The sequence below is a fragment of the Copadichromis virginalis genome, linkage group LG3, assembly GCF_057382275.1.
Source record: "Copadichromis virginalis isolate Kocher_CV1m ecotype Utaka linkage group LG3, C_Virginalis_male_GT1.1, whole genome shotgun sequence".
NCBI lineage: Eukaryota > Metazoa > Chordata > Actinopteri > Cichliformes > Cichlidae > Copadichromis > Copadichromis virginalis.
Genome location: NC_140620.1, coordinates 62,818,462 through 62,842,611, shown reverse-complemented (window position 1 = coordinate 62,842,611; position 24,150 = coordinate 62,818,462). Strand labels below are relative to the sequence as shown.

At 41.6% G+C, this 24,150-nt stretch overlaps 1 protein-coding gene across 1 annotated transcript in view; it reads right to left on the bottom strand.

Annotated features, from left to right (window-relative positions):
• LOC146716532 (protein TANC1-like) overlaps nucleotides 1-23,923 on the bottom strand; it is a 43,112-nt gene extending 19,189 nt beyond the window's left edge. Inside the window, exons 1-10 of the mRNA XM_085441570.1 lie at nucleotides 23,917-23,923; nucleotides 22,998-23,324; nucleotides 15,177-15,299; nucleotides 12,483-12,764; nucleotides 12,037-12,191; nucleotides 8,522-8,753; nucleotides 8,245-8,411; nucleotides 3,009-3,616; nucleotides 810-918; nucleotides 450-572 (exon numbers count right to left, since the gene is read on the bottom strand). Coding sequence (XP_085297696.1) covers nucleotides 450-572; nucleotides 810-918; nucleotides 3,009-3,616; nucleotides 8,245-8,411; nucleotides 8,522-8,753; nucleotides 12,037-12,191; nucleotides 12,483-12,764; nucleotides 15,177-15,299; nucleotides 22,998-23,324; nucleotides 23,917-23,923 — 2,133 coding nt within the window. The remainder of the gene's footprint in view (nucleotides 1-449; nucleotides 573-809; nucleotides 919-3,008; nucleotides 3,617-8,244; nucleotides 8,412-8,521; nucleotides 8,754-12,036; nucleotides 12,192-12,482; nucleotides 12,765-15,176; nucleotides 15,300-22,997; nucleotides 23,325-23,916) is intronic.
• Between the last annotated feature and the right edge of the window lie 227 nt (nucleotides 23,924-24,150).

Below are 24,150 nucleotides of genomic sequence, written 5' to 3'. Positions count from 1 at the left end.
TGCGCGAAGCTTATTAACATTTACCTGTCAAATTATAATTGGACACATTAACAATATAAAAGGACAGCGGTTATTAATAAAACATTCTCTGCGTGGAGCAACATTCGGGGATTAAAAGTGTAACTAAAATCTAAAGAAAGTTGCAGTTATTTCTGAGATGCATTTGCTTTAAAATGACCTAACCAGTGTATATGATTATATTACTCCAATGTAACAAAAGGGTTATGAAAATGCTGAAAATTGGATACATATACTGTGTGTTTAATATATAGTGTTTAAAGGTTTCCTATATCCCCTCAAGAAGCTTATACTTTGCATTTCAACAAAAGCAACCTGTTGCATTTAGGCATTTCAGGTTATCAATAATGTGTTTTTTTCATCGTTAGCTAATAAGCCGATTGTTCTGCATTCAACAGACGCGCAGGAGCAAACCTGAAGCAAAGGCTTACCTTGACATTAGGTGTGTAGAGGTTCCTCAGGGAGGCCAGGGCTGCAGAAAGGCCGTCAGTGCTGCAGTTTATCCACAGAGCCTGAAGGACACTGGATGACACGCCTGTCTTCTTGCTCAGACCCTGCACGCACGCCGATGCATAAATGCATGAGTAAATACACAAACACACATATGTAAAAACCAGCGAATCTGAGGGGCATAAGCTGTCAATGTTGCTTTCCACATCCCACGGCTTATCCTCTGGTGAACCATTGTCACAGTGCATAAATCAAGAGAAAGTGAACACCAAGAAATTCCTGCAAGGGATGGATTTCAAATAAAGATGAATGCATAGACCACGTAGGTTCCACATCTATACCTTGAAGATGTGTGCTTTGCGTATGTGGTGTCCCAGCTCCATTGTCTGCTGCCGATTCAGTTTCCCCTCTTGGCGCGATAACATGAAAGCCATGAGAGCGTGACCGGTCCTGGGTTAGAAAACAAGGGAACAGATAGGATACTCAGTCGTCAACAGTAGGAATGATTGTTCCTCTGCTTCAAACGACATGAAAGTACTGATTCATTCTGCTGATGACGAGGAGCCTGGCACTGTCATGGAGAACTATTGTATTCTGGAGCTAGTGTGAATAAGCTAAAAATGTTTGGCAATGACCCTCTGAACAACAGGGGGGAAGAGTGTCACTGAGGCACTAATTAATGCAGAACTTCATTAAAAAGGCATGCATGATTGCGAATCCCTTTGATCTGGATAAAAATCCTCTCTAGTTGTGCCCAGGCACAAACAGAGAGGCAGTGCAGGAGGCTTTTGTCTCTCTGTGCATCTCCTGCGCCAGACTACAAGCCTTTGTTTTTTTAATGATGGAGCTGGAAGGCTGTGAATGACCAGAATACGAAGCTCAGCTCTCGTCCGTTTGGAGGCATCGCCGTGTGAGCAGAGGTGAGCAACAGGGAGGAAAAAAGTGACATCATTCAATTTATGAAGTGTGAATGACTGAAATCTCTCATTTGCGTGTGGCTCCAGCATTTCAATTAGGTAAGCACTGCAAGTACTGCTAAAAGAGATAAGCCTGCCTCGCATTGCAACATGCAATATCTGCAAAATGCATAGGTCAGTACCCCCCCTCCCTCACAAAAAGCACTATTTATTAAAACAGGGCAAATCAGTGTGAGGCTGCAAGACAACAAAAAAAAAAAAGCACTGATCAGGAGTCAAAAGTTGTGCGGGTGATCTACTAACAAAGCACAAATTCATGAGCACAGACGCAGCAGTTCATTTTACCGATGACCAATGCAAGCTGCCAACAGCAGCGCAAATTAGTGGGTTGCAAACAAGCAGATGAGGGAGCGAGTAATCCACTAACAACGCTGGTGCGGCTTGTTATTTGAAATTTGACAATTATAATACGGTACCAGCACATGTGAACAATTCAGACCGGGGAGAGGCAGTGGAAGGAGAATCGATGTGTTTGATATGAGGGTGAAGTCTGCAGTCAGGCATCTGAACTCGGATGAATCCTGACAGCTCCAAAAGAGCACAGGATTTATCTGCAGAGGTGCTGCTTTATTACAAACAGCTTCACTGTATCAAAGGTGCATTCTGAGATGACCTTTTGAATGTGCTGTACGTCGCAAACAGGCCTTGTGCTAATGAATTTAGTGCTGTGATGTGTCTGTAAATGCTCACATCATCACATCACTTCACACTTCACATTTTTTTTCTGCATGCCGTGTGTATTTTTTCCGAGACAAAGGAAAGACTTTGGCATGCAACAAGCTGACACCAACAAACAGGACTTCAGGGAGTCTAATGTTTCTGCAAAATCTCAAATTACATTCAGTGAAGCCTGAATGTCATTGTTGCAAGATTCGAGCATTAATCTAACATGCTTCACTTCCACAGCTGTATTCTCACATTCTCACAAATGTTATGCAATGGAGTCATTATGCAAGAGAAGACGACTCGAAGAAGTGAAACAGCCTGCTTGAAATCTGATCTATGATGTTGCAGGGCTGCGTATGCAAACTGCTGACTAAAGGGGTTTATTTACAAATGGAAGCTTTGGTGCAGTCTGCAGTGTTTATTATGGACCGATTTCTGCGCAGATATGTGAAGAAAAACACTGAATTACTGCCTCTAATACATCCAGAGCCAGCTATTCTCCCCTTCTGCAGACATATCCCACGTTAAATTCTGCTCTCCTGCATTAAAATTGAGGACCGGAAATAAGCAGGACACTGCTTTAAACATTTTAGGTAAGAACTTTGTGACAACCGACAGGATGGACACCAAATTTAGGCATGATTAAAGCTGTCAGAGACCTAAAACAACTAATTCAGAAGCACTCTGAGATGCAAAACTTCATTCACATGAAGACACGTTTATCATATTATTCTGCAGCATTAGTTGTACTTTTCTTACTGTCCTACATGCCTATTTGTGCAATTCAAGAACCTTTTCTAAATGCATTACTGAAACATACGCAAACTCTAAATGCATTACAGAAGCCTGCAAACCAAATTGAGAGCTGCGAAGTTATTGCATTAGCAGAAAACTGACCTGGGGTCACAAAGGAAGTCCATACTCTCTCCATCAGCTCTCCACACCAGCCACTCTCTGAAGGAAGGGTGACAAAACATGCGCGTCTTGTCCCTCCGTTTGATGAGAAAGCACGAGAGCAGCTCCATGCGTTGCTGAAAGTCCTCCCATTGTAGCTCCCCCTGGACGAACCCCGCGTTGATGGCGTTGAACAGCTGCTCGTCAGTCAGGGGGTGCAGCGAGGCGAGCGATACGTTGAGGATCGGCAGTGAGCGCTCAAAGGCTGAATTGGTCATGAATTTCATGTTACACTGTAACTGGTACAGTTCTGCCAGTGAAACAGGCACGACTTTGTAACTGGCACTTTTGATCACGAGGTGGCCTCTTTCAAACAGATCCAGGGTGAGTTTGAGATACAGGTAGGACCCTTGGCTGCGGGAGATCAGGTGGCTACTTAGCTTGCCGACTGTGATAGGATCGGCCTTGCCGTTCAGGCTAATATTGTTCATGATGTCCTTGCTGCCGTTGATACGATACTGGATATATGCGTTGAGGTCATTGCTGATCTCTTTGTTGTCAGAAAAGTCATCCAGGGAGATTTTGGAGAAGGGCAGGAGGCTGGTGATCTCCTATTGAAGACAAGATAAAGACAGAGCGTGACATAAAAACATACATCTGAGCTTCAATGTACTATTAAAGTGTCAATGCATGAAAAAAAGTAATTTGGTGCAGTGTTTGCATTACAGACACAGCTGTATTACTCAATACCACAGCCAATAAATAAATAATTTAATTAATTAAAAGCAAAAATATTCTTTGCATCCTGAGCTGCCATTAAGAAAAACAAAATCTGCCTGTGTACGTGTATTATCAGAAGAGTTTCTTTGAGCAGTGGGGAAGCAAGCATGCTGAGCTATCAGGCCAAAGCAGACACTTGTTACTGTTCAAAATGTGGCTGTGAGGAAAACAGGAGTGGGGAAACTGAGTATTAAGAGGCAGGGGATGGATGGGATGGTAGCTAGCGGGCAAGCAGAGGTCTGAACTAGGGCTCACATTTCAATCTGTGTCCCAGGGGTTGGAGAAATCAATGCACCTTAATCCTCCAATCCTCTGCCTGTCTGAGGCTAGAGAAACATTGCCTCCGCAAGATAACATTTTTCCTCTCCCTCATCATGAGAAGGCAGCGCAAACAGACAAACACACACAAGCACATGTATGCACACGCTCAATAAAACATACCGAACACAATCCACAAGATTGGGGGGAGGGGGTGCAAACAACACCTCAGAGATTGTCCAGATATTAGTCTAGCAGGCAAGGGCCAATATATCGAACCCTTCCTCCGAGGTGAGATGCTATTTGTCTGTTCAAAGCACAAAACAATAGCGTGACAATTTCATCTCTATGCACAACTCTGATTCTGTCTGCAAATAAGAAACATTTCATGCCTTCATATTTTCTTGTCTTAACAATGCTATCTTGATTATTCTTCCATGATTCATTTTTGCTATGCCCCGAGTTAGTCGGGCAGTAAAGCAGATAAGCTTTATTTATTCACTGAGGGGTTTTTTGCAAGAGACACCTGAGTACAAGCGACAAGTACAAATGTACACGCATAATATTACAAGTATGAAGTGATAATGCTTTAAAGTCGATCATTTAGTGCTTCCAATTTCAAGCTAAATTGCAGCTTATACAAACACTAAGCTGCAGAGTTTCTGAACTTGTAGCCGAAAGCTTAGATAGCAAAGCCATACACACACAGACGCAGGTTTACCGATGGCTTTTGCATATTAATGATGGCCAAATGGTTCAGATAACTTACAAAGCCGAATGTAACCACTGTCTGCACTGAATGGCAATGCTGCTGACTGCTGTGTCCAGAGCTTTAATGTTAGGGGAAACGGTATGAGAATACAGCATGGAGCGTACAGTTTGTGCTTTTGATCTTTTGTAGGAACTTGCTCTAAAAACTTTTGAAGGAAGTAGGAACCATCATCATTAGCTCATATTTCAGTTTCAAGAACCTTTGAGTAATGCAAGTGTATGGTCATTATAGTCTATTGCATGGAGCAGGACTGACAACCATCATGTCCAAACAACATTTTATATACATTTTCTTTATTTACTGTATTTATTTCTCTATTTATTTTATTTTGAATGCTGTGCATGGTCCAGTTATCGTAGAATATCTTCAGTTTATCATTAATTCTGTTATTAAGCATTGTGCTGTCGTTATGTGTCATGGCATGTGGTTGTACGCAGCCCTGTTTGTTCATTGTTTTCATTTTGAATTCTGCTTTTGTAATATTTCTCATCATGTCCCACCGGACATAGAGAATTCAATTTTGGAATTTCTTTGTGATTTTGCAACCATTTCCTGCATCTTACCCAAATATGTGGACTCGTAGCCCCCCCCCCCCCCCCCCCAAAAAAAAAATAAACAATAAAAAGAGAGGACATACAGGGTTTTTCTGCAAAAGACTGCCAACTCTCTTAAAAACTATTTAACTGACTTCTGTTACATTTTTGGAAAATTAGACATTTTCAGTCAGTGACTAACAGCCTTTCCATTGCACTTAAAGGGAACTTACTGAACATCATAGGAGCCTGATTTACAAAAACATTGTCAAACCGACTCCGAGGTTTTCACATGCGAAGTCGTCATATAGCTCCCATTAAAACAACAGTGCCATTTGATTCATTACTGCAGACAACTGCTAAGTGGTTACAGTGGGAATGTGAACAAAACAGAAATATAACAAGAAAAATATGATTACAAGAAAGTAAAAGACACATATGGCATGGTTAACAATGTGCTATCCTTTGCCACAGACCAGCATGTGCACAGGATTCACTAACAGAGGTTATAAAAAAAACAGCTACTGTTACATATGCCTTAAACCACACGTTTCCTTTCCAGCACAGTTGTTACTATGAAATCTACCACACGGACAACAAAAACACATCTCCGATAACCGACTGCAACCTTGTTGTTGTTGCTGTTCTTGCTTTGCCAGCCTCCAGGTGGCTAAAAACGTCACCCTAGCAAATTCACACAAACAGTAACTCCCTCTCATTAAACACTGTTTCACTTTGTCAGAAGACATTACAACACATATGTTGCAGTGTTCTGCTTATGGATGGATGGATGGATGGATGTTGCAGTGTAGTCGAAATGTATTACTTTAAGTGCAGTCACCTGGAACATCTTTCCACGTCAAAAAACCAATTCTAATGCATTAATAGAAGAGCATAAGAGGTGAATACAAAATATCAGCGCTACAATATATTGATTCACCACACTGACAGGGCCTTGCCTGAATTCTTAATAGCTAGGCTGAATTCACTATATAGTACAGCCCACACTGATGGACAACACTCGACCCTGGCTTCTGACTGAGCAATAATAACTCAAATTCCAGATGTCAATCAAAAACCACATTATTATCCAAGGCTCAGTGCTTTCTTTTTTCCCCCAGCAAGGAAAATAAGTTTTCATGTAGTTCATCAGTAGTGTCAAAGCCTCAGTTGTCAGCAGCGTGAATTTAATCCAAGTCCATAGCATTTCTGGAACTGGTCAACCTAGTGTCAGCTCAAAGTGACTGACTCATCTCTCTCCTGCCCTGCAGGTCATGTGTCTCAATTCTTTCTTGAATGTTGCTGGATATGCCTGACTCTGTAAAGAGTAGAATAACAAGAGGGAGCAGCTCAGGAAACACTTGTCAAAATGTAAAAATGTGCAGGGTCTGGTGACAGTGAGTGAGTGCCTAGAGAGGTGACGGCATGTCCAGCTAGACATTTGTTAAAATGAGAGAATTTTGATTCATTTCTTTTCTAGGGTTGCCACAGTGTTAGATTTTCCGATTTAGGATATGAAATGTTCTGGTCAACAAATCAATAAATGTGTTTTACAGTGTTTTATGGATTGGGAAACAGGGCCAGTGTGAACTGTAAGTGCAGGAGGACTGTTGGCTACAACCGGCATACTTTTTTTTCCTGCACTATAAGCCGCACTTAAAATCCTTTAATTTTCTCAAAAATCGACAGCGTTGATGCTTTATCAGGTGTAACTATTAAGTTCAACATCCAAGCATCCATGAAAACAAAATTTATTAAATTTAACGGAGTTAGAAGTTAGCTCACTAGTTCCACCTAAACATGATATACATGACTAAGAGATTTCTGAAAAAATTTAAATGTACAGCTCTGCCGTCCCTTTCGACATAAATGAAGACAGAAAACTAAACAGCAGTGACATTTATAGGGTTACTGAAGCTTGGCTAGCTGGTATAAAATGATATGCTAGCGACACAGCTATGTTAGCATAACATAAACAGTGAAGCTAGAGGATGAAGGCTAACTTTTTTTCACTCATAAAAGTTAATGTGAGGGTTCCCGAGGGTTAGGGACAAATGCAATCGCATGGCGGGATGCTGTAAACGGACCAAACTTCAATCAGGAGAACAACTGAGGTAATCCATCCACAATACAAAGGTTAGTCATTAATATGCTGCAACAACATGGGAATAGAGCAGCTGCAAGAGAATTCAGCATTTATGAATCAATGTGGATTGGAGGAAGCAAGAAGAATGAGTTGACTTATCTGACTGTTTTGTTTCGCTTAATGCGCCTTATAATCCGGTGCGCCTTATGGTCCGAAAAATACAGTATATTAAGTAAGTGAGCACTAATAACATTAAAATATATTAAAAGGTAAGACTGTAAAAGCACTTAGTTAAAGATGCTTAGTTAAACCAGCCTGTGCAAATTTCATTCAATTTGTATAAAAAAATATAACAACAGAAGTCTTGAGTGTTCAAACTTTTTGATAAGCTTCAGCTCAGAGCGCTTGGAAAGCAGATAGTAGAGGATAAGAGCAGACACGAAACTGGTAATTAAGTTAAGAATCAAGCCCTTAACAGCTTGCCTGTATCCAGTACTTCACTCAACAGTGTAACAGCCAAACTGCACCTGTGTGAGTTCAATGTGGGAAGCGAGTCTCTGAGTGTGTGAGAGAAGCAGCTGCAGCAACAGAAGAGTGAATGCCATTAGCAGTAGTTACTTTAATCAGCCGTAAAGTGTGCGGATAAGCAGAGTAGTTACCGAGAGGGAAGAAAGAGTGATAAACTTTTTAAAACTAAAACTCATCACCAGTATAATGTGACATCTGTAATTCTGACTCGAGGTGATTATAACAGTGAATATTTTGTCATCTGAGTGAACTCAGAGCCATGCTTTATAAGTTCTTTCTTACCACCAAGTTGATTCGAACAGTGACAACCAGTTTTAGCCAGGAGGGGAACTTGGCAATGATTTTTGTGATGAAGGATGCAATGGTGTCTCCATAGTCTGGTTTGTGGAACTCCGCTTCATTCAGCCCGTCTATTAAGATTATGTAATCTTCCTCTGGAATCCTTCGCTCTGCAAAGACATTTACAAATAAACTAAATATTAAAATACTATGAAATGAGATTAGTGGTCTCATACACGATGAAAATGAAATAGTGCAATATACAACTACAGTGTTTTACCTTTCCGAAGGTTGGCCAACGGTTCCAGGACTCCTCTCCGGAAAGCAGCCATGGGGTCTTGGACACAGGAGCGCAGACTGAGCATGCTCTGGAGGTGGGGCTCTTTCAGCAACAGCTCCCGGTACGCACTCAGTTGATGAGCTCTGCACAGAAGGGCTGCGATGCTGTGCACAAATTCTGGGACCAAGCAAGTGTACGTGTTATCTGCCTGGCAATAATGATAAGCCACCACCTGGAAGACAAAAGGAACGAGAACAAACGCGAGTGAAGCCATTGCTTTTTGAGAATCAGGAAGAATTAAAAATATGATTCACTGACTGATGGGTACATTTGATAACTTTAAAGCGTTTACAAACACCAACATCTCTGGTGACTGAAAAACTACCATGACAAAGTAAGTAAGTGAGGCTTTTGATACCAACAAGCCTCCATAAAACTACATATTATCTCTACAATGTCAAAGACATGATTTTATCCTTTCATTATTTCACACAGAAGGGATGATGAAGAGATTGGGCAACGGATGAAAAGCTATAAAAAGAAGTGAGTAGATCCCAGGTGGATATCTAAAGGTAGAATCTTCTGTACCTGAGCAGGTTTCCGCAGCATTCAAAGGAGGTCTGATTTAAAAGGAAAATGTAGGGACAGAGGTGGAGAAGAAGGAAGATGACTGTACTAATTACAGTCCAACCTGGAGGAGCTGACACACTTCCAGGCCCACAGGAGGAGGAGCAGGTGATCGGTTCCTCTGACGGCTCAACCTCAGCTGTTGCTGTTTAGTTCTCCACAGAAAACCGATGACCAGCTTCTAGAAAAATGACTAAAGCCTCAAGATATGAGACTTTTTTTTTTAACATTTAGCATCAATAAATGTTTTGGACCCAAACTTCTCCCCACAGCACAGATCTAAATGCATATTTATGGTTCTTTCTTTTTCAAATAATAACATATAACTCACATGCCAATAAAGGCACAATTAAAGCTAGCGCAAATTAGAAAAGAGGGAGGTAAGATTTTAAAAATTATAGCTGAACTCCCTGGATGTATATAACCCATCTTTAGTAAGGAAAACATGTGACATCCAGTCAGAAGATGGACCAACTGAAACAATAACACAACCACTGATTCACATCTTCTCCAGAAACTGTCAAAAATCACGACCACCAGAATTTTTCTCTGATGTTATGCTTTACCCTAAAAGCAGCAAACGTCTGAGAGAAGTCCGAACACTCCTTTCTGTCATTTTTGCGTCACGCGTTTTTTGAGCTTCACCACAAATGTGACATAACAAAGAGGGAAACTGATATATTGAATGCCTATTATTGTACAAAGTCAAGTAACCTGCTGTGTGCATGAACACAACTCTTAATAAGCCCCCTACTGCAGTGATGATTTAATTTAGCATACAAGTCACGCAGACTACCGCCTCATCAATGAGCAATACGAATCTCGACACACGATGATGCAAGGCTCTGCAGTCAAACCTCGGTAGCTCATCTGCTGGCAAAACAATAAATGCATTTTCAGAAATGTTACCTAAAGGCACGTCTCGATAATAAGAATAAAGCAGAAAGGGTAGTAGCCTCAGTGCTCCTGTTATGAGACCACTTTTAAATCAATGATTAAAAAAGCACTGGCAGAATCTGACAGAAGCTGCTCAGCGTTGCATCACACATCACAGGAACAGAGCCCCTGTGAAGGCGCCTATTGGAAACACTTTTCACCATAATTGGCTCAAGAGATACTGCTTGAGTTTCACAGACATTTACATGAAGCTCACTGCATTACCCTAGCTGTCTGGTGCATGAACTGTCCCCTTTGACAGGGTCACTAATTAGGAGGCCTCCCTGACAGGATAAGAGTATTAAATTCTAAAGGTGTTAGAAGGACAACAGGTTGTAATCAGTACCATTAAACGCAGCAGAATCAGTAGGAGACGTCACATCCACTGAGAAAGTCCTTCACAAAGCTGCCACCTATTAAATTACCTTACAACCTACCATCACAGCACTATTCAAACTCAACTGACTACAACAGTGGATCACAAATCTTCTCTGAATCCCGGTGGCCCCCAATCATCTTTATTAGACCTGCTACAAGGCAATAGCAGTGCCAAAGTCATCAAATGGTGCTTTTAGCAAGCAGTATTTCCAAAATGTAGTGAACGTGCACCTGCTATGTGACTGAACCCTCAGCAACACAAGAAGAGGTGGTGCGAGTAAAGATGCGGGAGTGAAAAATCGACAGAGAAATTTCAGTGGAAACAGAGCGAACAATTCCAAAACTAAAATAAAAGAGTCGTAGGCAAAAACCGCACACTGCTTAGTCGGCGTGCATCGAGAGAGGAACATTTTAAAGTGAAACATCGAGGACTTGTCTGTCCACTTCACAAGTCTGAAAGAGAAAGATGTGCAGAAATATGCTCAGTGTCTGGTATGCATGTTTGGGGGGGGGGGGGGGGGGGGGGGTTCGGTCACAGACAAGTGGTTAACAATGTTACTGACGGTGTGGGGGAGTAACAGAACACATGTAAAGCTGTTACCGTGCAGTACTTTATATCTTGTGAAAAATGTTGACAAGCTTATACAAGAAAACACTTAATCTTCTGCTCAACAGCGCTGACACGTAAACTTCCCAGAGAGGCAGTATTTAGACTTTATTTTGCGATCCTTGTAACGCCAGAAAAATCAACAGATGGAATATTCATCTGTCAAAAAAGTAAGCACTGTCCTCAGTAGTCAGTGTTGCTCCGCTTCATGGAAATTTGAGGATCCTTATCATGTTCAAACATCCCAGTTCAACACTTGAACAGGCGGCCTTACAATATATTTAAGCACCTATTTGAAGTTGACACAGGAACGGATACCAACCAGTAATTAAGCAGTAGTAGTGCCATACATGTCGGTATAACTGATAGCCGCCTAGATAAATGGTGTTGCTATTTGAAACGTGTGTTGATGTTTGTAAATTCCTAAATGACGTCTAATATTGATGAAGCTGGCTCTGTTTGACGTTGGTGTGTGTTTACATTCTGTGCTCTCAGGTCATGGCTGACAGGGCTCGCTGTGGGTTGTTGCTCCCTGAGGAGGTTCTAATCACTGACTAGTAAACTGCAACCTACCCTTATTGTTATGTATAATTTTATGCATCATTCAACAGAATATATCACAATTATCTGTGGTCACTATTAAAGAGGAGTTTTCAGAAGTCAGACTGAAGCTGTTGTAGAAGTACTTGGTAAAACCTGAGATGCTTTTTGGTCGATTTTCCTTCTTTTTCCTTTTTTTTTTTTTTTTTTTTAAAAAGAAAGGAAGAAACAACAAATCCATCCATCAAAAACAAAAAATAATCTACTCACTGTTGAAAATTGTTAAAATTACTTTTTTTGATCCAGTGCACACACCAAACATTTTTTCCCTGAGTAAACACCACCATAACTAGTGCAATCTTTTTTCAGCTTCTTTGATTCCTGCTTCTTTGTTACTGTGAGCTCTCTTAGATGTTGAAAGGCGCACCTTTGCAGCCAGGCGTTTGACAGCCTCCTCCCTGTGCCGCTGCATCTCGGGAGTTCCTGGGCAACTGCTGGTCCTCAGTGTGTTGGCAGCACTGGATGGTGGAGTGGGCTGTGGAGGCTGGCTGAGAGGAAGTTCTGTGCTTTGACCTGGGCCAGCTGGAAGACATGCACATGGTCACCAATATATAAAGTTATTACATTAATATAAACTAACATCTCTCTATATATGTATATGCTAGCATTAATAACATTAGTTGTGTGTGAGGGCATTCTTTTGTAAGGTAAATGTAATATTAGTCAACTTGATTTTATATTGCCAACGAATATATAATTACTTCCCTCCCACACTTTGCAAGCTAATGTTGAAATGAAATTATAATAACATTAGCTAAACACGAGCAGTTAATGTAGTGCTCACATCCAAAGGCAAATACTAAAACTAATTACTTTTCAGGGAGGCGCTGGGACTGTTGGAGGCGATCTGACGCATGCGTCCTCCATGGCAGCTCAGCGCCACAAGTCGGGAGATGATGGCCGTCTTCCCATACCCCACGCTGCCCACCACCACAGCACCGTGGTTCTCTGTGGACTCGCCGGCCTTCAGGACATCTTCCAGATGCTGAAAGAGCCAATCTCGGCCCACAAACACAGAATCTGTGGTGATGCTGGGAACCTCGAACAGCAAAGGTTTGAGCATGATGTCCACGGGTTTGTAGGGAGCAAAACGCGCTGAAGGAAACGGGAAAAGAAATGAAACAGATTAAAATTGTTTACACTACTTCTATTTTTTTTCCCCATGTCTCCGGGAAGTTAACAAATGATTACTTCTTTTAAATGCTGGAAACTTTACTGTAATAAATCGTTTTCCGTTGCAGTTAACCTACAAACATGCTTTGAGCATCTCCCGCATTCTTCTTCCCAGAAGGAGCCACATACATGAAAAACCCTGAACACTGTAGAGGATACATTTTCAATTAAGTGGAATCAGAGTGAAGACCTGAAAGAGGACTCTTATCTGGTCTACTTCAGCACTAATTAGATCTCATAACACTTGTTAACTAACATCACTAAATGACTGCTACCTTTAGTGCTAATGCACCTTTCAACATTACAACTATCACTGCTGTTAGCTGCTAGTGTTTTCACCTTGCGAGTTTGCCTGTGTTCACAAAAGCCTATTGTAATTGGAGGGGCAGTTGAGAGTGTTTATATTGGCAGGTGTAGGTCTGTTTATGTTTCTAGTGCCCTACAATGAAACCAAAAAGCGAACGAGCTGGTTCTGAGACACTTGAAATGATCACCACCTTCTACTATACCAGCAAAATAAGTACAGTGTTTGAAAAACTCTAACTTGAGCAAAAGGAGTATCGACGGGAACTAGAAAAAGAGTTATCTTTTATTAACCTCTCTTTATTGGATCCCCTTAGATTTCAAATCCATCTTCTTGAATATAAAGCCCCTAATGACCATGACTTGCTTTTTCAGTATCCTAAGCCGGAATGACAAGCAGAGGCTAAAGCTGCTTCGCTCCTGTGGAACCAGCTGGCTGTTTAGGGTTGGGAGCCAAACCCAATCTCTAATTTTAAGATTAGCCTCAAAACCTTTCATAGATTTATAGTTAAAGCTCGCTCAGCTAACGTCTGAATCACCCCTTACTTATTATGCTGCGACAGGCCTTTGCTTTCAGGAGGCCTCACATGGTGCACCGACATCCTCACCTCTTCTCCATTTCATTGTTCATGCATGTCAGTTTGTGTATTCTCTCTCCCACAGTTGAAGCTTTTCTCCTTCTCATCTTTTTTTCCCCCTTTCTTTTCACTCTCCTCTCATGGCAATCAAACGAGTGCTGCTCATCCCGAGTCTAGTTCTGTCGGAGGGTTCGCCCAGTCAAAAAGGAAGTCACTAAATGTTGCTCAAATCAGAACTGTAAGGTCCTCAGCGTACTAGGTTGAGTTTCCTAAGATGGCACATGTTGGGATTTTTGCAATATATGAATACAACTGCAATGAACTGCACTGAAATGTTGACCTACTGTTGCAAAATTTAGGTAAAGGTGGTGCCATCACACCCAAATCTGAAAAACAAATACCATAAATCATATAGATAGGGCTGGATCAGCTGACCCTGAATCCTCCCTTAGGTATGCTGCAATAGGTGTAGGCTGCTGGGGGATTCCCATGATGCATTGAATATTTCTTCTTCAGTCACCTTTCTCCCTCAAGATGTGTTAATAGACCTCTCTGCACTGAATCATACTTGTTATTAATCTCTGGCTCTCTTCAACAGCATGTATGTTATCCTGTCTTCCTTCTCTCTCTCCAACCGGTTGCTACAGATGGCCGCCCCTCCCTGAGCCTGGTTCTGCCAGAGGTTTGTTCCTGATAAAAGGGAGTTTTTCCTTCCCACTATTTCCAAAGTGCTTGCTCATAGAGGGTCATATGATTGTTGGGTTTTCATCTGTATGCGTTATTGTAGGGTCTACCTTACAGTATAAAGTGCCTTGATGCGACTGTTGTTGTGATTTGGCGCTGCATAAATAATACTGAATTGAGTTGAACTGAATCTCCCATAAAATTTATAGAAAAGAATCCAATTGTTTAAGATTGTTGCGTATGTACGAATTCATGTAGAAAAAACCTGCTCAGAACCACTGACCATATGCTTATGTATCAGCTTCATGTTTGAGACTGAGTGAAAATGAAAGAGGACATTTTCAAAAGGAAGACTAAATAGTCTGAGTATATATCCAGTGATGACTTATTCAGTAATTCATGTTCCCATGAAATATTTAATCTGCAGGATCTCTCAGAGGATTCAAAACACATAACCAAGATAAAAGTTAGCTGGGAAAAAAGGCATGATTTAAAAGCCAAAAAAAGGCTTTTGAGGATAATGTTAATACCCATAAGTGCTGCATTGTTTACATTGCAGTGTTCAAGTATTTGCACAGTTTTGTTGTTGGCTCTGCACTCAGACGTGGTACTTTGGAAACTTCAGAACTACCGTTGGCTGCCTATTAACTTCAGGGTTTTTCAGAGTCATACCACATAACATTATCCTATGTACTGCGATATTTTACACGTTTATTTTACAAATATCTCCCCTGAGTGCCTACAGCAGTAGTATGAATAGCCCAGTCACCTTTAGCGTCCTGAGGGGGCCTTCCTCCTGTATTATGCCAGGGTAGGCGAATGGATGTCCGGAGGGGGGTATTGCGCTGTTCATCAAGAAAGCTCAGGTCTTCAAGCTTTGTGGAACTGGTGGCTGTAGACAAGAGAGAAGACATACACACACACACACAAAGAGTGAAGCTGACAGTCTAGTACCTCCCGAGTACATTTGTCATCACAACTATAAAGAGAAAGACAGAAACACACACTAGAGTAAAACCTTGTGGCACTTATGCCATGTCTGAGGGTGGATGAGTGAGGAAAGAACAAAGCCAGTGCGCTCTGACATTTGCAGGGGCAGTGTGAGCAGCTACCAGCATATACTGTGGCAGGAAGAATAGCAGTATTCTAAAGTCAAGAGCAATATGCACCGATTCTCTTTGATTTGAGCTGACAGCTGGACACGATATAGCAATGAGAGGTCCATCCCCACAAGCACGCCTGCTAGGCTGTACGGAGAGGGCAGATTACCTTTACCTTTCATAAAACTACAACGAGTTATAGAAATGCTTCACCGCGGGTTTGGCACTCATCACTGTCAATCTACAGGACGCACAGGTGTAATCTCAGGACTTTTGTGTACTACAAACTACAATATCTGTAAGTCATTTGACGTGAAATGAAATAATAAAATTAATTAAAACCAGATCACAACTTGAGTTGTTATGGAGTTCAAATCTACTGAGATTTCATTAGGATTTAGCTTCATTTTGAAGCAGAGAGAGAACAAGTCTCAAAGCAGGCAATGATTTCCATCCCCAAACACAGGATATCTCCTGAAACTACTAGTCTACAGATTAAAACCACTTGATGAGCCAGTGATTACAACTCAGCTTTTAATTTGAAGTCTAAGACATGGTCTGTTAACATAATAAAAATGTGCATTAGTGCGGCGAGGCCTCTCCTCCAACTGCTGCTCGTTTTTCAACTATGCTATCGCCGTTGCGATCCACGCTCTCCTGGGCTTAGTGAAGAGCAGAATCAAAGCCTCTCTTCTTCTTCTTTATCAATATCAGCTGGGAAAGACTGTCACTAACGCTCACTTCACTCCCCCACAGCATTAGGCACTTGCTAAATGAACGCGCTGCCTTCCAACAGAGCATCACCCTCTCTACAATTTTAACACGTATGCGTACATCATCTCTGTCCACATGCTGCACGTACACACACACACATAAATAACTCGGTATGCAAGCAGCAGAGGGGGAAATTGAGAATATTAGAGGAAATATAAACGGAAAACCAAGAGATTCACTTCGCAGTGGTTGATTAAAGTTTGTTATCCAACGGCTGCAGTATTAATCAACAATCCAGACTGCACAGAGATGGGGTTAAAAGAGGGGAATGTGGAAAACAATGAAGGCGAAAAAGCAGCAGACTCATAAATGAGTGCAACAAAGAGTATCACGTGGATTTTGTGGGAGGTATGGACAAGACTCAAAAGAGAATAAAGAGAAAAATCAGCTTTATGCAACAAATCGCCACTAAATCCTCATACTGACACAGGAGGGCCGCAAGATGTCAGTCTATTTCCCCCCCTTCCTTCTTTGTTTTGCATGGAATAAAAGAAATAGCACAGTAGAGCTTTATTCAACAGACACGTAATACCGAATTTGACTTGCTAAAGGAGCTGCATAGCTGCATAGACTCCTTGATTCACGTCCGTGGCAGACAGCGCACCCAGCACCATAACTACATTTCTCTTTTGTTGAGTCGTTATCAACATTTTTTCCCAAGGCCAAGATTTCCCACACGATTCCTCCTCATCCCTCAAATCCTCCCCTTCATTTCTTCTCCTCTTTTTACTCCCGAGTTCCCTCCTATTCTTCCTCACCTCTACTCATTGATAAAACATACATATGATACCTTGAAGTCTGCACTTGCAGTCACTTTGAAGCTGCACAAATGTGTCAAGACTGTATTCTGATGAAAATGGGATTCTTTTTTCCTCGGGCAGATCTGCCCTTTGAAAACCCCCTGTTCTGTGTTTCCCATGACAGAACAGAGAAGAGGACTGAGCTCCTTTGCTCTAACCACCCCCACCCTCCCTCCCCAACTTGACTCCCTCTCGCCTCCTTACAAGGTGAATCTACTAAAGAGGAGAAGGGAGTCAAATACTCCCTTCACATATCTTCCTGTTTTTATAGTAGCCAGTTACACTTTACCCATTTTGTGATTTTGTATGAATAAATCAGTTCTTGGCTGTTCTCGGCTTATAGCCAATGCAAATACCCATTTTCCTTTTATTTGGTTTGATTTTGCTGGTATAAACACGCCTTAATAGCTTTTCATGACGAACGTTTGAACATTCAGACACAAATGAGAAAATCTGATCCCTCATATCGATAAACGTTGTTTTATTTGCAAAGAGGCTGATATCAGCACGCACTGATGTTTGGTCCATTTGTCTGCCTATTACTCCTAAGACCCGAACTCTTCCACGGCATGCATTTTTAATTTCTCTTTGATATTTGGTCACATTGGGGCCCGATGAATGTAAAAACAAAGAATTACCAGATTTTCTTTTTAACCTTATTTTTGTTTTTTTTGAAAAATAAGAGCCACATATATTAGTTTAAAATTTTGAGAGAACAGTAGCAGTATAATGTCCTCATAAGTGGATATCAGGCCCTTGTAGAGCAGAATTGAGTATTTTGGTCTAAATAACCCAAAATGTGATGTGGTAAATATTAAGGGATAATTATTATTGTAATAATTGCATAGCCTTATGCTAAGATCAACAACATTTACTTTAAAAAAAAACAAACCACCACTGTAACTGCTCCATAAGCTATTTCATATATATAAATGCCTCTGTGGTTAGCTAACGCTCTGTTCCTTTTAAGATTGGGCATTTGATAAGCCCTAATCTGTCAATGGAGTGCCGAGCACAATTTTAAAAGGGGCTTTCAAACAGATTGATCTGTAACAGATTTTATTTTTCTCCTGCTGTGACAGCTGGACCAAACAATTCTCTGAAAAAAGGGCACGTTAGAAGATGTCTCTGTGACCTTTTCATGCTCGAGAAAATGAATGGGCTTTCTTTCCTCTTTTTGTTTTCATTTTAAACTCTGCACTAAACAGATCAATATATACATGAAGCCAGAAGCAGAAGTGACTCCCGTGTCTACCTGGAGACATCGCACACACTGTTGGCATGTCTTTAAACATGATCACACAGCCTAAAACAATACAATAGACCACATGGTCTCAGAAACTACTGGGAAAGACAGCAAATGAGAGCAAATGAGATAAATCAGTGTGAGATTATTAAATTTAAGGGCTACGCCACTTTATGAGTTTGTAATTACTGTGTGACCTTTGCAAACATCTTTAAATCATAGGTTGTATTTATGTGGAAAAGGTTAAGATGATTTTAGTCGTTCTAATAAAACACAAAAGCATTCAGATGTTACCTCATCAGTGTTTTAGTAGACAAACAACATATCCTCGAATTTGCCTGTCAGCAGTCCACAGTCTTGGCTCCGTTATCATTCGTGAAGAGAGCCCGGCGCACGAGCTTTGCCAGAGGAATGTATGACTTTGGAGTACAAGCGAGCAATGAGTGCGCCATACCTGACTTTGTCTCAAACCACAAAGCTCTGCTGAATAGCTAAACACCACACAAGCATTGTAGCACCATTCCTCCGCCACGGTGACCCTCACTCAAATCTCCCTGTCTGAGAAACCCAACCACAAGCAGCTCAGGCTAAGATTTCAAAACCATGGAATTCCAGTGGCCAACACTAATATGGCCCTTTGACTCTGTAAGCCTTTATAGAGGAAAAAAGAAAAAAGCTCAACTCCAATTACTCAAAATTAGGATTCTTATAAACTGAGTATATCACCTCAGAGAGGAGGTGAAATTCCATCAACAACTCTAGTTTATACAGAAGATCTTACAATAGAGGCGACAGATAGATGTAAATAGTGGATTGCAAATAATAAAACAAAGAAAACACCAGAGCATAGAGTTAATTTACAAGTGCTTATTACTAATCCTGATGCTGAAATTTGACATCAAGTTTAATTTACCACAGCACTGCTTTTTGGTTTGATGGAACTATTTGGGGGAAACAGGGCAGACTGGCTTCACTTTCACAGAAACTGATATAGAGAAGTTCACAAAGCACCTGGAAGCCCGGGAAAAAGCTGTTCCCATTTATTTCAGGCTCTTAGTGCATCTTACACCCAATGCACCTGCCACGTTTGTTAGATTTAATGAACAGCTGTTGTAAACATGATTACACGTAGATTATTTCACGTATTAGATCTTTAAATGCAATATTTCGATGCCAGATGAAAATCAGTAACAATTTTAACAACCTTTTAAATCTGCCTCAGCAGCAGTTTCCTTTAGGAGGTGGACAGTAATATACAATCCCTAATATAAAGCTCTGCTAAAGACAAATCTAAATGAATTCATGTTGTTCTTGTAACATTTGTGCAATTTGTCACAGGACATGTTGGCACCAAAAAGTGGCGCTCCCACCAAAACCTAGGGACACCCACGCTACATGCAACATCAAGGCAGTGCAAACGACAGTTCTCAGCAATATGCAGACATTCCTTCTACATAATTACGGAGACTTCAAGAGGCCCAGCAATGCATCTGTTGATCGGCATCAGACAGATGGCCAAAATACACTCTGACACTAAGAAAGTGTGACCTTTGTCCAACAACGAGCCATTTTACAAACAACTGTCTGGTGAGTCTTGATTTCTGCTGTGACACTTGAATGCTTAAGGTGAGAATTTAGCTTAAACAACATGAAAGCATTGATCCATTCTTGGTGGTGGTTCTCTGCACTTTTTAGCCTGTTAGTACCAACTGAACATGGTTTTAAATGCCACAGGCCACCTGGGTATTGTTGCTAACCATGTCGATCCCTTGTGTCCAAAGTGTACTCATCTTCTGTCTATAAAAACGAGTTTACAGTACTCACTCTACCTCCACAGTCACCAGATCTCAATCCAATAGAGCACCTTTGGGATGCAGTGAAACAGGAGATTCACATCATGGATGAGCAGCAACTATATCATGCCATAATTTCAATCACTCTGAGGAATGTTTCCAGCACCTTGTCTTTTTGGTGGAGATAATCATAAGATAAAATTAAAAACTAATAGCAATACTGTAGCATGAAGCAATTATGCCCTAAATGAACTCATGATTATTTGTTTGCTTCTGCCTTTAATCTCTGTGCTCCTATTTAATATCTATCAATAAAATAAAGAGAAATTTATAGATTAACCAGACAGCTCATTATCTCAGATGCTGTTTCACAAACACAGGACAAACAATAGTCACCAAGGTTCTGGCACAGAATGAATGCACTAATGATGAATACATATTATGTTTCGCCGTGGTAGCTTCTTTTCTCTCATTGCTTCTTTAGACTCGTTACTTTTTGGGGGTTTTTACCGAATACAATTTCCTTGAACAGAAGTGCCGTCTCTGCTATGCTGTGACCCAAAGAAAGATTTTACACTGTGTGACGAAACCCTGGGAGAGAGCATCAAGGACGCGATGAGACAACTTCATTTATGGCCTGAACCAATCTAAGGTGCGTGTTCTGCCGGTCTCAGAGGGCAACACTGCATAACTATGACATCAGCCCATAAACTCTGGGAGGACAGACAGACACAAGCACACCGGTGCTCACACGCAAACCAACACACATAAACAGCCAAACATTTTCTGGTCTGTTAAGCTTTATGAGCCACTGTGCGCCTGGACCGTCCAGGTTTATGTCACACACAATAATGATGAGATGTAAAAATGGTACGGACTCTTGGAACAATAGAATCATCAGGGAACAACACATCCAACTGTGGGCTGCAGAAAATATCAAAGCAGTGGCCACTGTGTAAAATACATGCGCAAGCTATGAGCTATGGTATGCAAGGAAATATCAGTACCGTGAGCCTACCATGTACTACTCCTTACTTCTTCTATAGCTTGTCCTCATCCCATCTTACTCCATTACTGCCTTCACAAGTTAAATTGCTTACCTGCTTCTAATTGTAAGGGCCTAGAGTGGACATTACACAGTTGCATTTCTCTGGTATGTTGAATAGGAACTGGGACTAGATTTTATCAAAGAGAGAAAACAGTCTAGAAGTAGACACACGGGAACTGTTACTATATTTCATCAAGAATAAACCCAAGGGAGGCAGGAGTCAAGTATCTGAACTTCAAAACATTGGCAGCTGCTACATACAGACTAAAGAGGTAAAGCAAAACAACATATTCAAGGAAGATTCTAGAGGAAAAAGTCTCATGAGGTCTTTTAAACTTTGAGTCGTCTCTGTCTAGGCCAGGTGTTTGACCTGAGTCACTCATGTTTTTATGCTTCTTTTCACAGCTCAGCCCAGGTTGCCCCTGCTGTGATTTTCCCTCACTGGCAGAATTGTCTGCTTTCAAAATTCAATGTAACAAACATTTCATCTGTGCTCTAAACTGTTTGTCTTTTCTTCTCTTTCTGTTTGCTCCTTTGAGTTGGACTCTAATGTAGTCTCACTCTTTTGTTTCTACAGCCTTACAGTTAACATACCACTCTGGTCCGTCAACGTTTATTCAAGTGTACATTCATTCTATCAACAAGCATGGGCAGCCCTGCTAATTACGGAGTAAAATCATTAGCATAAGCTTGCATTAACATTTGAGCCATAAAATATACTCCTGATTAGTTCAAGATTCACTTACGTGTCAAAATACAGATGCACCGAGTCTATGTCCATGCGGAACATGTACACGGCGGTGCAGGCAAATAGTCGCAATCAAACTTATAGCTACATGCTAATATGTTGCTAGTGTGAAGTATGTCAGGGAAAGCTGGGTATAATTCTTTGTGCCTCTTTGCAATAGCAGAGCACTTTATTTTCAACTAAGTGTGAGAAGATCTTGCAACTTACTGCAGCTTGAGGGAAAGTTTGATCATGTCTTTTGTAATAAAAAATAATATTTTGCATTTGAAAGGTAATTTTTTTGGGGGGGGGGGGGGGGGGTCCTGCGCATCTCTAGTCAAACCTGTCCAGGGCGTACCCCACTAGGATAAACTGCAGGCAACGCCTCCAACCCTGAATGGGATAAGGAGTAAAGAAGGGAGGTGGGTGAGTGAGTGGATGATAAAAGCTGTACATGACTCATACTGTCAGCTTAGCTACAAACTGCATTTAGGCAAAATTATATATAGGAAAATGCTAAACGTACTGCTGTTTGATTCACCAAAAATAGGCCGAGGTCAAAAGCAATAAGGTATGAGGAGACCTGGGAATAGTATGGGTGAAAAGACATAAGGGAAAAGGGGGTGAAGGGGGAAATATCAACAACTGTGACAGCTGTGTGGATATGGTAAGCTGAACCACAACAGGGAGGCTCCAGGGCAGGAATGCAGAACAGATCAGCCAGACCGGAGCGTGTGCTTAGGTTTGACATGGCGAGGCAGTGGCGAGCCACACCACACAGCAGCTGTCTAATCCCAAACTTCTGCCTTGATACTCCTGTTCTGAAAAGCACAGTCCGTTCTTTGAACTATTGACTTCTTATTTCTTCTAAACCTACTACAGATGCTCTCACTCTTCGGTGTCTATCACTCGCTTGGATTAAACTGACATGCCACATGTCAGCCTCTGGCACGCCACATGTCAGCCTCTGGCACAGGTCGTATCTCACAGTTACGATCTTGACAGGCAACACAATGCAGTCACAGATGAAAAGTATACAGAGCATTTCCTGTATACTTCTTGAGCTCCAGATGTCAAGACCTCAAAAACCAAGGAGTCTTACCTGCTACAGAGTTTGGCCTCGGCATCATGAGGGAAGCTGATGTCTGTGGCGGGTACGCAATGGGTCCCTCAGGTGAGTGACTTGGAGGGTGTGGTGGCCCTGGAGCACCCGCAGATATGTTAGGGTGCTGCTGGTCTGTCCTGGATGGGGTGTCTGCAGGTGTTGCTGTGGCACTGCTGGAGTCTTCTTCGGCCACAGGAGAGCAGGTGTCCGCCCGCACGCTCTGTGCCAGGCCATGGCGACCGCTGCCTCTTAGGCTGCCATCTTTACTCCACTCCAGGCTGGAGCCGCTGCGGTCATCATTCTCTGAAGAACTAGTGATGGTGGCTGAGAGCAGATTTAAATTAAAAAAAAAAAAAAAAAAAAAAAAGAGAGAGAGAGAGAGAGAGAGAGAGAAGGGATTTTCAGCAAGTGAGGGAGGTGAAATGAGGGGAAGAGGCACAAGATATATCTGAGTAATGGTCTTTATGTGCGATGAACATTTATCCGTCTTAATCTCTAGTGAGACACCGAGCTGTAATGGAACTTTCAGCTTTGAGTGGCTTGGTGGTTTTGCTGATTGCCCTATCAACAGTTCTCAGAAGCTCATTTTATATTTACAGCGATCGTCTTCCTATACTCGTGAAACTCGGAAAGTAATATTGCACAGATTTATAGAACGTAATGTATTGTTATTGTTAAGAATCAGCGTTTGAATGATTTGGAATCATCCAGTGCAAACAGCAACTGCAACTGCAACAACTAGTCGGAGGGGAAAATGCAAAAGAGCAGGAATAACAATATAAAACCAAACATGGACATTTTTTTTTTACCCCTTCAGTTTAGACAGGTGTCTCTTCTAGAAGAAGAACTCCTTTAATCTCCCCTCGAGCCAACACAGCGACCTACCACAATCTTAAAAGCAAAGGAAAGGACTAACTCTCCATGATGACAGGCAGCTGGATACAGGAACATCAGCACTGTTAGTGGACTGGAGCCGGCCAGCCAGCTGGCCATGTTTGCATCACACACTACTAATCTGGATTTCATAATGGCGCAGCACGTTGCATCACCACTAATATTAATACAACAAACACATCTTGGACCCTGTGATTCCTGCGCTGGTTTCCTGGGCAAACATGAAGTCCTCTCATGGCAGCAGTCACGATAAACC